General features: G+C 44.1%; 1 protein-coding gene across 1 annotated transcript; it reads left to right on the top strand.

Moving 5' to 3' along the window:
* The first annotated feature begins 7,467 nt into the window (after positions 1–7,467).
* Positions 7,468–14,868, top strand: Cyp2a14 (Cytochrome P-450 2A14). Its single transcript, NM_001244021.1, is given in 9 exon segments — positions 7,468–7,664; positions 7,933–8,098; positions 9,036–9,185; positions 9,449–9,609; positions 10,641–10,817; positions 12,237–12,375; positions 12,812–12,999; positions 13,595–13,736; positions 14,431–14,868. Coding segments are annotated over 9 exon segments (1,485 nt in total). The 5' UTR covers positions 7,468–7,484; the 3' UTR covers positions 14,613–14,868.
* The last annotated feature ends 234 nt before the right edge of the window (positions 14,869–15,102 follow it).

The following is a 15,102-nucleotide window of genomic DNA, read 5'->3' as shown; positions in this document are numbered from 1 at the left end:
TGATGTCAAGATGACCAGAATGTACTCCATAATTCTCTCCTGTTTGCTTGCATTTCTCCTCCCCAATAAAGAACTCAAGACTGTGGGCCAGAGCAAGCTTACTGAGTATAATCTTGACAGTCTTATTGTTTTGAGAAATAATCCAGGAATGAGACACCCAAGCTGAGAGACAGGAAACATTTTATTGCATTCACAACAGGCCCAGGAGACATCCATCCAAAAGCTTATCCCTCTGTTCAGTTAAACAGAGTTTGGGAACTTTAGTGATGTTATCTTGGTCTGATGGGTCAAATGTGCACACTTACTTTGCTGAACTTTGCTCGATGAGGACAAACTGGATGTTTTGCCAAGAAAAACAGCATTCCTGTTACCTCTGTGAAAACAGGATATTTTGAAGTGGTTTAACTCTTCCTTGAACTCGAGGTACACTCAGATAAAGAAGAGTGTAACAATGCTGCCTAATTCTTAGCTGCATATAATATAAGCACTGGGCAGAATAAACTCGATACTGTAGGATGGTAGTATTCACTGAAAGTCATTCTATGTGCAAATCTTTGTCTTCGCTCTTCATTTTTCCCTTAATTTCCATAGCCCATTTCAGGTACTGATCAACAAGTCAGTAGGTTCTGACAACAGAGCATTTTGTCTCCCATTCTATCCCCACTAGAAGCAACACAGAGTGACATATATATTGTTGTCTGTATTAAACTTGCTAAACAATATATTAAAACTACCCCAAGCCAGGCGTTGGTGGCACATGCCTTTAATCACAGCACTCGGGAGGCAGACGCAGGTGGATCTCTGTGAGTTCAAGACCAGCCTGGTCTACAGAGCAATTTTCAGGACAGTCTCCAAAGCCACAGAGAAACCCTGTGTCACAAAAACAAAAACAAAAACAAAAACTACCACCCCCCAAAAATAGAAGACTACTATGGGCAGATTTTTTTATTAATGAAGGGAGGGGGAGATTAGTTACAGAGGAGACACAGTGAGCTCCCACAGGCTAATGTCCTGGTCTTTTCTTTCTTTAGCTTCAGGGGTGTCTTCTACCTCAAGATGAAGTGTACAACAGACATTGAAATGGACTTTTTGACTATTGGTTACTGATAGCAATTCCATATGCCACCAACTGATTCCCAGATGGTTTGGTCATTAAGTGTGGCATCAAGAGTCTTTTTGCTCAGTGCTTACCCTGATCATCATCTCTCCTCTTAAAATTGCTACCGTGGTGGCTGTTATCTCAACTCCCAATTCTACACAGCATGCATTCTGAGTATACCTCAGTTTCTCTCAGCTTCTGTGATTGTCTTCATAGTCCATCAGCTTGTTCAATATCAATGAAAGTTCCCCTCATATATTAGTTATTCACTCAATATTTATCAAAGGTGCAGTGTGTGTTGTTACCCACTGTTTAACAAAATAAGCAAACACTCTCATGGAGGGTAGATGTTAGGACTTAGTGGAAATTGCTACACAATGACATGCATCATTCTGACTGGCAATTTTTAAATGACCGAGACCACATTATGAGCTGTAAAGTAATATTGAGGGACTCATAATAGCTGAAGACTACTTTTAGTGGAGAGTAAAATGCCATGAGAGAATTTTAAAGATGCTTGAAATCAAAACACAACAGAAATTAATACTTATGTATTCAAAACTACATAGGCCTTATCTGTACAAGAAAGTTTAATGAGGTATAAGATATATAACCAAAGAGCTTACCACACTGAAATACAAACATGCATATTTTAGAATATTTTTATTCTTCAATAACTTCATGCACATTTTACTGACTGGTTTTGTGTATCATCTGGTTATGATCTGGAGCCATGAGAGTGGAAATAGCCTCAGCTGCAAAATGCCTCTATGAGATCCAGCTCTAAGGCTTTTTCTAAATTAGAGATCAATGGCAGAGGGTTCTCTCCATTGTAGTTGATGTCATCTCTGTGCAGGTGTCCTGCATTCGCTAAGAGCAAGACATTAATCAGTATTTCTCCCTGCCCTTTGCATCAGCCCCTCCTTCCAGATTTCTGCACAGTTTCAATCTTATCATGACTTCCATCAGCGATGAACAGATATGTGCAAGTGTAAGCCAGTTAAACCCATTCCTCCCCAAGTTGCTTTTTGGTTCTGATGTTGCAGCCCAGCAATAGAAACCCTAACTGAGGTAAACATATAGAATGTACTAAAATGATATGTAACTCCATTCTTCTCAGTTATCTTCCTTCCATTGTGTATTGAAGGCTTTATATTCCTGGTATCCTCAATCCCCTCTTTCTTGTGCCTTTAAAAGTAAGTACTGTCACTTGCATACATGTGGTTTCAGAGCTATTTACTCGACAATACAAAGTGGCTACACCACTGAGGAAAAGGGGCTTCTCCTTTTCCAGTTGCCACCACTAAGCATAGGTCTACAGCTAGGAGTATAGCGTCCAATGCTCCATTCCATCTATGCTGGAATGGTGACAGGATCCATGTTGTTCAGGTAACGATGGACACAGGGAGTTTGTGAGTGCAATGGCAATGCCATGTACAGGAGACAGCATTCCTCACAATTGCAGTCATCTGGCTCTGACGTTCTTACCATTCCCTCCTCACAATGCTCCCCGAGCCTTGGCAAGGAAGGTTATAAATTTCCCACCATGGCTGAGTACTCACTAGCCATTTATTCTCAACACTTGAACAAGTTCCAGATCTCCACAGGAACTGCTGACCACTACCAAGAGAAGCTTGTCTGACTGTGGTTGACAACAGGACCAAACTATAGTTTTAAACACAAATACTTGAAGGCAATTTGATATCACATCCATTTAGCAAAAGAGCAGTAGGACATCCTCCCCTGGGATTCATAACCTTCTTATTCATAACCTTGTATTTTGACCAGGTTTACAGTACCAGTTACGAATTCCCTCCTGTGAAGTGGGCCTTAAAGTGAGTTAAAAGTAGTAGTTACTACCAGAACACAAATGCCACTACTGTACCAGTGAGCTCAACTTGCTCAGCAGATCTTTGCAGCACACAGTGTCCACTGCAGAGTAAAACAGTGAAGACTCCTATCCCAACAGCCTGCACAGCACCTTTTGGCATGGTAAACATACCCAGAAGGGAGAAAACTCCCAGCCCTCTCCCAAATAGTTCTTTCTATTCATCAGAACAAAAGCACACATTGTCCTCAACAACAGGCTCTTCATATCAAGTCTTGGTGGGCAACCAGGACAACCAGGAGTAGCAGCATTGTTTAGAGGCTTTTGGAGCTCCCTGACCAACAACTCATGAGGTATTTTCTATGCCTGAGATTTCATTTGGCAACCCACAGTTTGTGTAAACACCACTATCCACCTATATTGTAGGAAACTACCAACACGGAGCCAGGTAAACACACAAGGGATTTTAATAGGGAAAAGCCTTACTTACAGAGGTCCTAGCCAGCTGTACCGCAAGCCAAAGGTGAAACGGAAACCAGAAGCCCGCCACCTGAATGTCCCTCACTCTACATCACCCTGACCACACCCTCCCAGGTGTGGTCAGGCACACCTGTAGCCAGCCCCTAAGCAGGCGTGGCTACAGCATCCCCTCCACACCTATGTATGGTGGCTTCTTCCAAACTCTCTTTAATCTTTTAAATTGTAGGTTTTAAATTATAAGGCAATAGGTTTTTATGGCTTTTTTCATAAATCCCCAATTTTTTATGCTCCCTCCTCACCCTTCCCTGTTCAAGCTTTTAACCCCTAGTAGTTACCCTTCCCTTTTTAACCTCCTACCTCTCATGGATCTTTTACTAATTCCTAGCCTCCTCCTGACAATGACGCATAATCTGAAAATTTAAACCAGGATCCACATATTAGAGAAAATACAAGGTTCTTGGGTTACCCACTTAAGGTTTTCTAGTACCATTCATTTTCATGTAAATTTCATATTTTTTTTTTTATTATTCTTTAGCCCTGAATAGAACCCCATTGTTGTTTTAACTTCGTCACAATGGCTGCACATTAATCTTTTATAAATAATAATTTCTTGTGTTTGGGGGTTTTTTGAGACAGAGATTTCATGTGTACCTTTGTAGCCTGTTCTGGAGCTAGCTCTTGTAGACCAGGCTGGTTTCTAACTCACAGAGATCTGCCTGCCTCTGCCTCTCATGTGCTGGGATTAAAGGTGTGCGCCACCACTGCCTGGATAATGTCTTGCATTTTTTTAAAGAAACATTTTCCCCTATATTGTTATAGGTTCCTTACAAGAAACTGAGAAAATGAAAACAAAACAAAACAATACAAAAAACGCACTCATGAAATGAGACCTGTCCTCACCACCACTGGCCAGCTGTCTGTAAGTACTCTACATGGCTCTTAACGGTTTGTTATCTCCCACAGATGAGTATGCATATGTGTAGATTATCATTAAATAATTAAATAAATAGAAATCCATTCTTCCAGGATGTTTTCATTCCAGGTGCCCATCCAACCTCTTTCTCTGTGTGTACTCCACCACATGCCCTTTCATTATCTTGGTGGGGAGACATTCCTGGCCAAGACAGAAAGGAGCTGGACTTTGTTCCATCCACTGCTTTTCTCCTTTGCATGATTTTAGGCAACAATCCCCAAACTCTTCCATAATCCTTGTCATAACCATGAAATCTGAAATGCAAACATACTCCTTCCCTGACCACAGTCTTTTGTTCTCCAGAGTTACTCACTACCAGTGTCCTGTGGCTCCTTGTTGCTTCAAGATGAATCCAAGGCTCCTCCCTACATTACAAAAAGCTCCGTGTGATATGGCTCCCACTGGTGGCCAAGCCTTGACAGTGGCTATATACTCACATCTCTTATTTCACTCAGCCAGGCATGCAGGACCCTGGTGCACACTGTTGCTTCTGTCTGGAATACTGTCTCCAATTTTCTCTACTATCATGAGACTTAACTACTCCTTCTGTTGGCCTATTGTAAACACACAAGTTGAGTCAGTTGCCATTTCTGGCTTCCTACAGACAGCTATCTTCCCTATTCAGTCCAACACCCTGTGACTTCTCTCTATGTCACCATCCATTCTAATCTGTCACTGCCTGGAGATCAATTTGTCTTCTGAAGCCTTAGTCAAAAGCCCTCAGTGAGGCTGGGTCCAAGGCCTGTTGATCACCCGTGTATTATCCAGCATAGAACTGGCACAGTACAGGGAACACTAGTTGAATGACAGTTCAAAAAGGCTTACTGGCTTAAAAATATTGGAGACCATAGCCTAGAGATAGATCTTTGAGAGAATATCTGAATACATTAGTATGAAGTAAAGAGTTTTGGAAATGTTCTAGGACAAACCTGTCCCATGGGAGCATTTAAACTCCTGAAAATCAAAGGAATTAAACACTCTAAATATGTGAGCGCTATTTGTTTATTGAAGAGCAGAAATGTAACTGGTCAAAGGCCATGTTTAAATATAAGCACAACCAAGAATGTTCATTACCAAATGCTCACCTTTACATGATATGGTTCCACGTGTCTGCAAATGTACACTGTAATAGACATAAAATTATCCACTCAGTTATAAGCAGTCATCTGCTTAAACATGTAGTCACACAAGCATAAATATGGAGTTAAGCATCACATTGAACATACACGTGGTAGACATGCAACAAGGGTTCCATCCTAAAGCACGCATGTCTTTAAGATATTTACATGCTGACATTTACCGGCACGGTCATACATATACCCTCAGATACACAGATGTGAAGATGTAGACATGGAGTGTGTAATCTAATATCCCCAATGAATCCAACTAAGACTGGCACACATAAATATTAATCAAGAGGTATGGGCATTGTAGTTACTTGCATGAGAAATGTCCTCCAAACTTGCAGGCTCTATTGGAGAAGGTTTAGGTGTTAAAGACTTGCTGGAGGAAGTATGTCACATGCCGCTTCCGTTTTGCTCTTTCTGCTCTGTGAATGGAGTTCAAGAGTTGAGCTTTCAGCCTCCTGCTACTGCCACAGTTCCTGCCACTAGTTCCCATGCCTCTCCACCGCAATGGACTATTATTCCTCTAGACCCATGAGCCCAAATAAACTTCTATACATTGATTTGGTCATGATGTCTTATCAAGCAACAGAACAGTAAGTAATACACACGTTTTGCAACATGCATTCCCACAGAGACCCAAAACATGTACGCAAAATAATAAACACAGAAGGACCTCTAAAGAAATCTAAGAAAGGAAGAAGCTCCTGTCATAACTTACTAGTCAAAATGATAACATCATGAAGTCAGCCATCGACACAGAGGACTCTTGTGGACAGCAGGGATTTTCTAGGAAGGAGAATTAAAATAAGACCAGTAGATTGTCTAAAGTGGGGAGGGAAGATTAAACAGCAGGGCAAAGTCCTATGCAGGCTTCAGCATCACCCAGAAAAGTCTGATCACCTAATGATAATCTATATTTGCGCAGAAATTGCTCAATAGCTCACCAGCCCTCCAGGATAAATTTCCTATTCAAAGCCTTGGGGGTAGAAGGGCATTAATATTTGGATTAAGTAAAGAATACCTAAACAGATGCTCTGACAACCATGATCCTCAGATGTTGTATCTAGTGCTGTGCAAAGTTCTATTGGTATAGGAATCTTGTCTTCCCCACTTTTCCCAGATCCTATGTTCCAGGGTCCTAACCTAGACTCTGGGACTTTCACAAGAATTCAGGGCATTAAAAGATAGCCTGGAGACAAATAAAAGTATAGCCACACCTGGGTACAGGTGTTGATTCCAAGATCCTGTTGGAATATCGTATTCTTCTCCCAAGTACTCATCATCCACAGTCATTCTTGTCTCAAGGTGTACAACACATATCTCTGAGCTCTCCACTTTTTGGTTCCTTAAATTCAGGACTCTCCCCATTTAAAGACCCTAAAAGTTTGGTGGGGTGGTATAGGCCTATCATCCCAGAACTCAAGAGACAGACACAGATGGATCTCTCTAGTCTACATATTGAGCTTTAGCCCCACCTGTACTACATGAGAGAACTTGTCTCAAACAAGGAAGAAAATGGACTTGCAAACTCATAGCTATTTGTCTTGTATTAAGCTCATGAAATATAGGATTCTTCTCTCCTAAGACCCTAATACCACAGCATTTTGGTCCTTTCCCAGGGGGAAACCCCTCCACACCTAAAGCTCAAAATGCTCTCCAATATAAATGTAATGAAGAATTTGGCTCTAGCTACTAACTACAGTCTCATTCCTCTGAAGTGCATAGCCCTGGAGTACTTCCTCCTTAGATGTCAAAAATTCAGTCTGCTCCCTGTTAATCCCTCAATGGGCCCTCCTCTTCCTCCTCCTCCCCCAATGATTGTTAGTTATGTCCCCAACTAGGTACATGATGGGGGATGGACTATAGGCAAAATGTGACAATTGCATAATCAAGTCCAAAGGCTACCCTTCCACTCCGGGTTATATAAAAGCAAACCAATTCTGCCATCATCATCTGTCTGTCACCCTCATCGCAACCATGCTGGCCTCCGGACTGCTCCTGGTTTCTGTGCTGGCCTTCCTCGTCATCCTGGTCTTGATGTCTGTCTGGAAGCAGAGGAAGCTCTCAGGGAAGATGCCTCCGGGACCCACCCCATTGCCCTTCATCGGGAACTACCTCCAGCTGAACACAGAGCAGATGTACAACTCCCTCATGAAGGTGCCAGCAGGAAGGGAGATGAGTAGAATGGGGGCACGGAGGGATGCCCAGTTTTGATCGAGGCTTTGTGGTAGGGTACTGACCAGGTGGGAGAGTAATTTCAGGCCAGAGGAATTTTGAAGAATCAGTAGCCAATTCCTAGGCGTGTGAGATCACATATTGGGATATCCCATCTGATAGCAGTTAGATAACTCCAGACAAATGAATCCCAGACCTGACATCAAGGTATGATTCATCCTCTCTAACCTCTCTCTTTCACCCCCATCAGATCAGCAAACGCTATGGTCCTGTGTTCACCGTCCACCTGGGGCCTCGCCGCAGAATTGTGGTACTATGGGGACAGGAAGCTGTCAAGGAGGCTCTGGTGGATCAAGCTGAGGAATTCAGTGGGCGTGGCGAGCAGGCCACCTTTGACAGTTTCTTCGAAGGCTACGGTGAGGGGCCAAGATATAGTTTCCTATGGCAGGGGCATCAGTTTCCCCAGACTCTTCCATCCCTTCTTCTCATCAAATTCCTGGTGTGTCAGTTCTCTGAGCCATTACGTCCTAATTTTCCCGCCTCTGCTTGTGTCTTCTGATACTCCACTACTATCCATGCTTTGTCTTGTGTCTCCCTCTCCCTCTCCCTCTCTCTCTCTCTGTCTCTGTTTCTCTCTGCATCTCCCTCTCCCTCTGTCTCTCTCTATCTCTCTCTCCCTCTCTCTGTCACTCTCTGTCTCTGTCACTCTCCCTCTCTCTGTGTGTCTGTCTCTCTCTGTGTCTCTGTCTCTGTCTCTGTCACTCTCCCTCTCTCTGTGTGTCTGTCTCTCTCTGTGTCTCCTTCTCTCTCTGTCTCTCTCTATCTCTCTCTCCCTCTCTCTGTGTGTCTCTGTCACTCTCTCTCTGTGTGTCTGTCTCTCTCTGTGTCTCTGTCTCTGTCTCTGTCACTCTCCCTCTCTCTGTGTGTCTGTCTCTCTGTGTGTCTCCTTCTCTCTATGTCTCTCTCTATCTCTTTCTCCCTCTCTCTCTGTGTCTCTGTCTCTCTCTGTGTGTGTCTCTGTCTCAGTCTCCGTCTCTCTCTCCCTCTCTCTGTGTCTCTGTCCCTCCCTCTCTCTCTCTCTCTCTCTCTCCCTCTCTCTCTCACACACACTCCTGTATTCACCCCCAGATCTCCACAGTCTCCCTTCTCCTGCCTCTGCCCCGTGTCCACTGCATCTCTCCTCCTTCTGTCTCCATCTTCCTACTGTCTTCTAACTCACTCTCACTTTTATCTATAGTTTTGCAGAGCCATCTGTGTGCATCATTCTCCTCCTGGGGAACAGCTCAGGGGTGGTCCGTGGTCAGCCATGCCTCTCTTTTTCAACTTCTCCCTGCCCCTCACTCAACTTCCCAGGACTGGTCTTCAGCAGTGGAGAGAGGGCCAAACAGCTGCGGCGCTTCTCCATCGCCACACTGCGGGACTTTGGCATGGGCAAGCGTGGTGTCGAGGAGCGCATCCTAGAGGAAGCGGGCTATCTCCTGGAGGCTTTACAGAAGACAAACGGTAAGCAGAGGCCCTCAAGTTCTCAGAACCGACCAAGGGAAAGACACCCCATGAAAAGCAACACCGTGACCCTGATGAGAACTGAGATAAGGAACAGCGTCCTGGTTCCCACTGTCAGAACTTGTGTCCAGATTTTGGTGAACACCACACTGTAGCCTATGCTCCTTTTGAGTTGTCTGATACAAACTATCTGATGCTATCACCCCGGTGATGTTTTTCCTAATTCCAACGCCTCCCTCTCCTTCCCCCTTCCCCCCCCACAGGTGCTCTCATTGACCCCACCTTCTACCTGAGCAGAGCAGTCTCCAACGTCATGAGCTCCATCGTTTTCGGCGACCGCTTTGACTATGAGGACCAAGAGTTCCTGTCACTGCTGAGGATGATGCTGGAAACTTTCCAGTTCACAGCTTCATCCACTGGGCAGGTAACCTGTTTCAGCCTTGTCCTGCCACCCCCAGACCGAAACTGACTGCTCACTCACTCCCAAACTGCCAGCCTCCTTCCAGCAGGTACCTTCAAAGTAGCCCCGCAATTGCACCAGATAGATGTCAATACACAGTTTCTGCAACTGTGCCTGACATCAGAGCCAGCAGTGTACACACACACACACACACACACACACACACACACACACACACACGTACCCACACGATTGAAAACACGTATACTACAAACCGAAAAAATATATGAGCTCTCTCTATACAATTGTTTAAATTTGCTGAATCCAATTATCTCCAGTTGGGCACACTTTCCTGAAAATGCCACAACTTGGCTTTTAGTGACTGAAAATAAGTCAGTTGTGTATATAGATCCCATTTTCCTCCTCCATGGCCCTGTTTTTGGACACTTGGGTTGATTGCATAATTTAGCTTTGTGACTATCTGGCACTAATTTGATGTTGGAATGGCTGCTAGAACTCACCAATGAAAATCCCATTAGTATATGAACAGCAGTCTCCAGCTGGAGTCACCCGACCACCTAAATACCCTACCCAACAACTGGTGCCTCTTAACCCAGCCCCACATGAACACCCTAAACTTGCATGTGTTTCCAAATCCATCTCACTTAAAAACATGGACTCACATTAAAACTATAAGAAAATTCTGTTGCCATGCAGCCACACCCAGATGCTTAAACTCCTGGACAGGTGACATGAACATCCCTCATCTCTTTTTTTTCTTTTCTTTTCTTTTCTTTTCTTTTCTTTTCCTTTTTCTTTTTTTTTTCGAGACAGGGTTTCTCTGTGTAGCTTTGGAGCCTATCCTGGCACTCGCTCTGGAGACCAGGCTGGCCTCGAACTCACAGAGATCCTCCTGCCTCTGCCTCCCAAGTGCTGGGATTAAAGGCGTGTGCCACCAATGCCCGGCACATCCCTCCTCTTAAGACAGATGCCCAATCTATTGGGATTTGTCCATTGACAGCTGCCTTGCATTCTCACTCTGTTCCTACCATCAGCTCTACGAGATGTTCTCTTCAGTGATGAAGCGCCTGCCAGGGCCCCAGCAACAAGCCTATAAGGGACTAAAGGCACTGGAAGACTTCATAGCCAAGAAGGTGGAACAGCATCAGAGCACCCTGGATCCCAATTCCCCAAGGGACTTCATTGACTCCTTCCTCATCCGCATGCAGGAGGTAAACCCAGAAAAACAGGGAGCATGGTGGGAGATTAGAAGCCATGGAGAATGAAATCAAGCTCACAGAGCAGGGAGTTAACAGGACCACTCATGGCTCCACTCATTATAATCATTATTCAACATCAGTGTTCTGTCCACTTGTCCCTTATTCTCAGGAGGTGTGTACAGGCTGGGGTAGGAGCCAGGGCACAGAGCTGCAATGTTCTAGGCACCGATTTAAGAGATTAGTTTTGCCGGGCATTGGTGGCTCACGCCTTTAATCCCAGCACTAGGGAGGCAGGGGCAGGTGGATCTCTGTGAGTTGGAGGCCAGCCTGGTCTCCAGAGAGAGTGCCAGGATAGGCTCCAAAGCTACATGGAGAAACCCTGCCTCGAAAAAGCAAAATGGGAATGTAGGAGACTTGTCTGGTATCACAACAGGAAGGGCATGCATTTTACCTCAGCAACTCGGGCTAGTACTTTCAGCTAACACAGCCATGGCCCTTGCCTGTCCTCATTTCCCTTTACATCTGTATGAACTGAAATTTATTGTGAGACCTTCTCCCATCTGTTTGGAACAGAGATTTTGTCATTGGTGGTTTGGAGATAAGATCTTGCTATGTATACCTGACTGGCCTGAAACTTGCTGTGTAGGCCAGCCTAGCCTCAAACCTGTGGTGGTCCTCCTGGGTCTGCTTTCTGGAGGCCAGGATTTCCAGTGTGTGGTATCTGGCCAGAATGGAACTTTGTATAGTCTGCAGGGCAAAGGATTGAGGGGTGGGATTCATTCAAGAAATATGATCGTTTATAATGAAAAAAATAATATCCTTTTGTCTATGTTTCATTGTCAGGGAGCTGGAGAGATGGCTAGAGTCTATGAGCACTGGCTTGTCTTCCATAGTACTGAGGTTCAGTTCTCAGCATTCCTATCACAGCTCACAATCCAGTCCCAGTGGATTCGATGTCACCTGACACTCTTTTCTGGCCTCTTACTGAGCACACATAACGCTATGACACACATGCAGGCAAAACATGCATCCACAGAAAAATTCTTTTTAAATGGCTCTGTGTCTATCTCAGAACAACTGTCTCTAGTTTTCTCTCCCTCCCTCCATCAGGGTGTCTCTGCCATTGTTTCTGAGAGTCTTTTCCCAGCCTACCTTTCTTAAGTATTTCTACCATTTAAAAACTGACAAATACATTTGTCATTAAGGATCAGATAATCTATTAAGCCATGAATGACAGAAGAGAACTGAATTAGGGTACAGGATCACTTTCAGGAGTACGGAACTTGGAAAGATCCTGTCATAGCCAGGATCTTTCTCTGCATCCTAATTCTGGGCTAAAGAGAAGTGAATTCTTGGGGTTAGGCGGCACAATATCAAAGGGAACTAAGACCATAAGGGGTGGGTTGGACTTGAATACTTCCCTCCCTACAGGAGAAGGACCCCAATACAGAATTCTTCATGAAAAATTTGGTGTTGACTACACTGAACCTCTTCGCTGCTGGCACAGAGACCATCAGCACAACCTTACGCTATGGCTTTCTCTTGCTCATGAAGCACCCAGATGTGGAGGGTAAGGCTGCAAAGGACAGGAAAGGGGGAGGGAGTGATATCATAGATTGCAAACTTGCTTCACTGATCAGTCACAGTCCCCTACCTCCCTCAAGAAACCAGACTCTCAAAGAGCTATCACCTGCTCTGTAGAGACACAAAGTTGGTGGCCCCTGGTTTCTAGTTGATGAATCAACTGGTGTGTTGTTCATTAGAACTTAAAGGATTCATTTCTCTGTTCCCCAGATGCTGCCTGAATATTCTTCCTCACAATTACCACATAATTCTGATATGATTCAGTTAACAAGAACTTCCTATAACAGTGACTATGACTTGCATGTATTGAAAATTGTTGATAATGTCATACACTCTCTCATGGCCTCCATCTAGTTATGTATTGCTCTATCATCCCAATGATGAAATTCTTGGGCGCCTAAACACATTCCTCCTGTTGTCAGCCAAAGTCCATGAGGAGATCGACCGGGTGATTGGCAGGAACCGACAGCCCAAATATGAGGACCGAACGAAGATGCCTTACACAGAGGCTGTGATCCATGAGATTCAGAGATTTGGAGATGTAATACCCATGGGCGTGCCTCGAAGGGTCACCAAGGACACCAAGTTCCGGGACTTCCTTATTCCCAAGGTGCTGACTCATGTAGTCTATAATGATCGCCAGCCTTCTCCAGGGGCCTGCAGGCCCTCCTCCTCATTATTCCCTCTCATTTCCCCAGGGTCAGGTGGTTTCTGCTATCAACCCCTCTTCCCTCCTGTGTAGAGTCTCCTATAACTTGAGTTTTATTCCATACTTTCTGACCTGGATGTTTCAACTCCATGCTTCTCAATCATCGCTAGAGTTTTAAGGCACACAAACTTAATATATCTAGGACTACTGAGAGGGACAGGAATCACTTGCCAGACATGTATCTTGTTTAGGAGTACAAAAAAATGCAATATCCTCCTGTTCTTTATTTGAGAGACATGAAGTCCATATCCATCCACCTCTGACATCAGAAGACATAACTCATGTCACTCACTCATTCTGTCTCATTTATTAACCCCACATCTCCTTTCTCAAGGATAATGCCATACCAATGCTCAAAGGTCCTCCCTACAAGTGCCTACCAACACACATACATTATTTTTATATTACCTGAGATACCCTAACTCACCCCTGTAACCCATATGCGATAGCAGGACACTCATTAAAATCTACCTTATCCAATCTTCCTCATCAACAGGGCACTGACGTGTTTCCTGTGCTGGGCTCTGTGCTGAAGGACTCCAAGTTTTTCTCCAACCCCAAAGACTTCAATCCAAAGCACTTCCTAGATGGCAATATGCAGTTTAAGAAGAATGATGCCTTTGTACCCTTTTCCTTAGGTAAGAGATCATTGTCTAGTGCCAGGCCACTGCTCACACCAACATAGACATCTCATCCATAGCTCCCTCTGATGGAACCACCTTGGAAAATTCTCTTAGTTTAAACCCTCAGCCAATTCTCTGGAACTCACATAATTATCAAGCACCATGTGTCTGAACTCTGAAGAGGTGATGGTTGAACTGTCGAGATAGATGAGGGGAAATGAAAGCTCGAACTCAGGCAGAGGTCTTGCTCAGGTCACACAAGCAGTTCTTAGAAAGGATACGGCATGTGTACATGGGTGGTCCTTGCCTTTAATCCCAGCACTTGGGAGGCAGAAGCAGAAGGATAACTGTGAGTTCAAGGTCAGCCTGATCTACAGAGTGAGTTTCAGGACAGCCAGAGCTACACAGAGAAACCCTGTCTCAAAAACAGAAAAAAGCAGCAAAAGAAAGAAATCAAGAAAGGAAGAAAGCAAAGGAAGAATGTGGGTATATGGCAGCCACACTAGAGAGCACCTCTACAGGGAAGTGAATCCATGTTTCACATTGTTGCAGCCTGCTATGGATCAACGCACTACAAGTACAAGGAAGACTCGGAGATTAGAGCCATCTTTAAATGCCTCAGCTCTTACCCTTGTGGAAAATACAGCCAGGGATTTGCTGTGGGGTATAGCAAGAATTGTCTTCACTTTCCTCTGTCTCCTCTCTTTAGGAAAACGGTACTGCTTTGGAGAAGGACTGGCTAGAATGGAGCTCTTTCTCTTCCTCACAATCATCCTGCAGAACTTTCGCTTCAGATCCTCACAGGCACCCCAAGACATCGATGTGTCCCCTCAACTGGTGGGATTTGGAACACTCCCACCAAACTATACCATGAGTTTCTTGTCCCGTTGAGCAAGGTCTTGATATTGGTCAAAGGAGTGATGGAGACCCGGTTAGTGTGGGTAATTGTGACTTAGAAGGAGTCAGAGGGACAAGAAAGACAGAGGACATGAATAAACTTGCTGAAGAGAGACTGCCATTTCCAAGGTAGTGTGAGAGAAAGGGGAAATTTATACTATGTGGTGAATAATAATAATAATAATAATAATAATAATAATAATAATAATAATAATAGTAATAATAATAATAAAATAATAATGGCGACATTATTTACAGAATACATAGTCTTTGTCAAGTTTACGTCAAAGGGTCCAGTGATCTCAATTCTCACAAATGCCTGGGAAGGGAAATAAGTTCATGTCCATTTTGATAGTGAGGCACATTCTTGACCTTATAATATTTCCTTAGTCCAAGTTTATTGAAGTCTCAGCAATCCCATGAGCTTGGTAATGCTTGGATGAATATCTGTGTTCATTGGCCTCTGGAAGATTTTCAAATATTA

Source organism: Cricetulus griseus, chromosome 9 (assembly GCF_003668045.3).
Source record: "Cricetulus griseus strain 17A/GY chromosome 9, alternate assembly CriGri-PICRH-1.0, whole genome shotgun sequence".
Lineage (NCBI taxonomy): Eukaryota > Metazoa > Chordata > Mammalia > Rodentia > Cricetidae > Cricetulus > Cricetulus griseus.
This window is presented reverse-complemented; position numbering and strand designations above follow the sequence as displayed.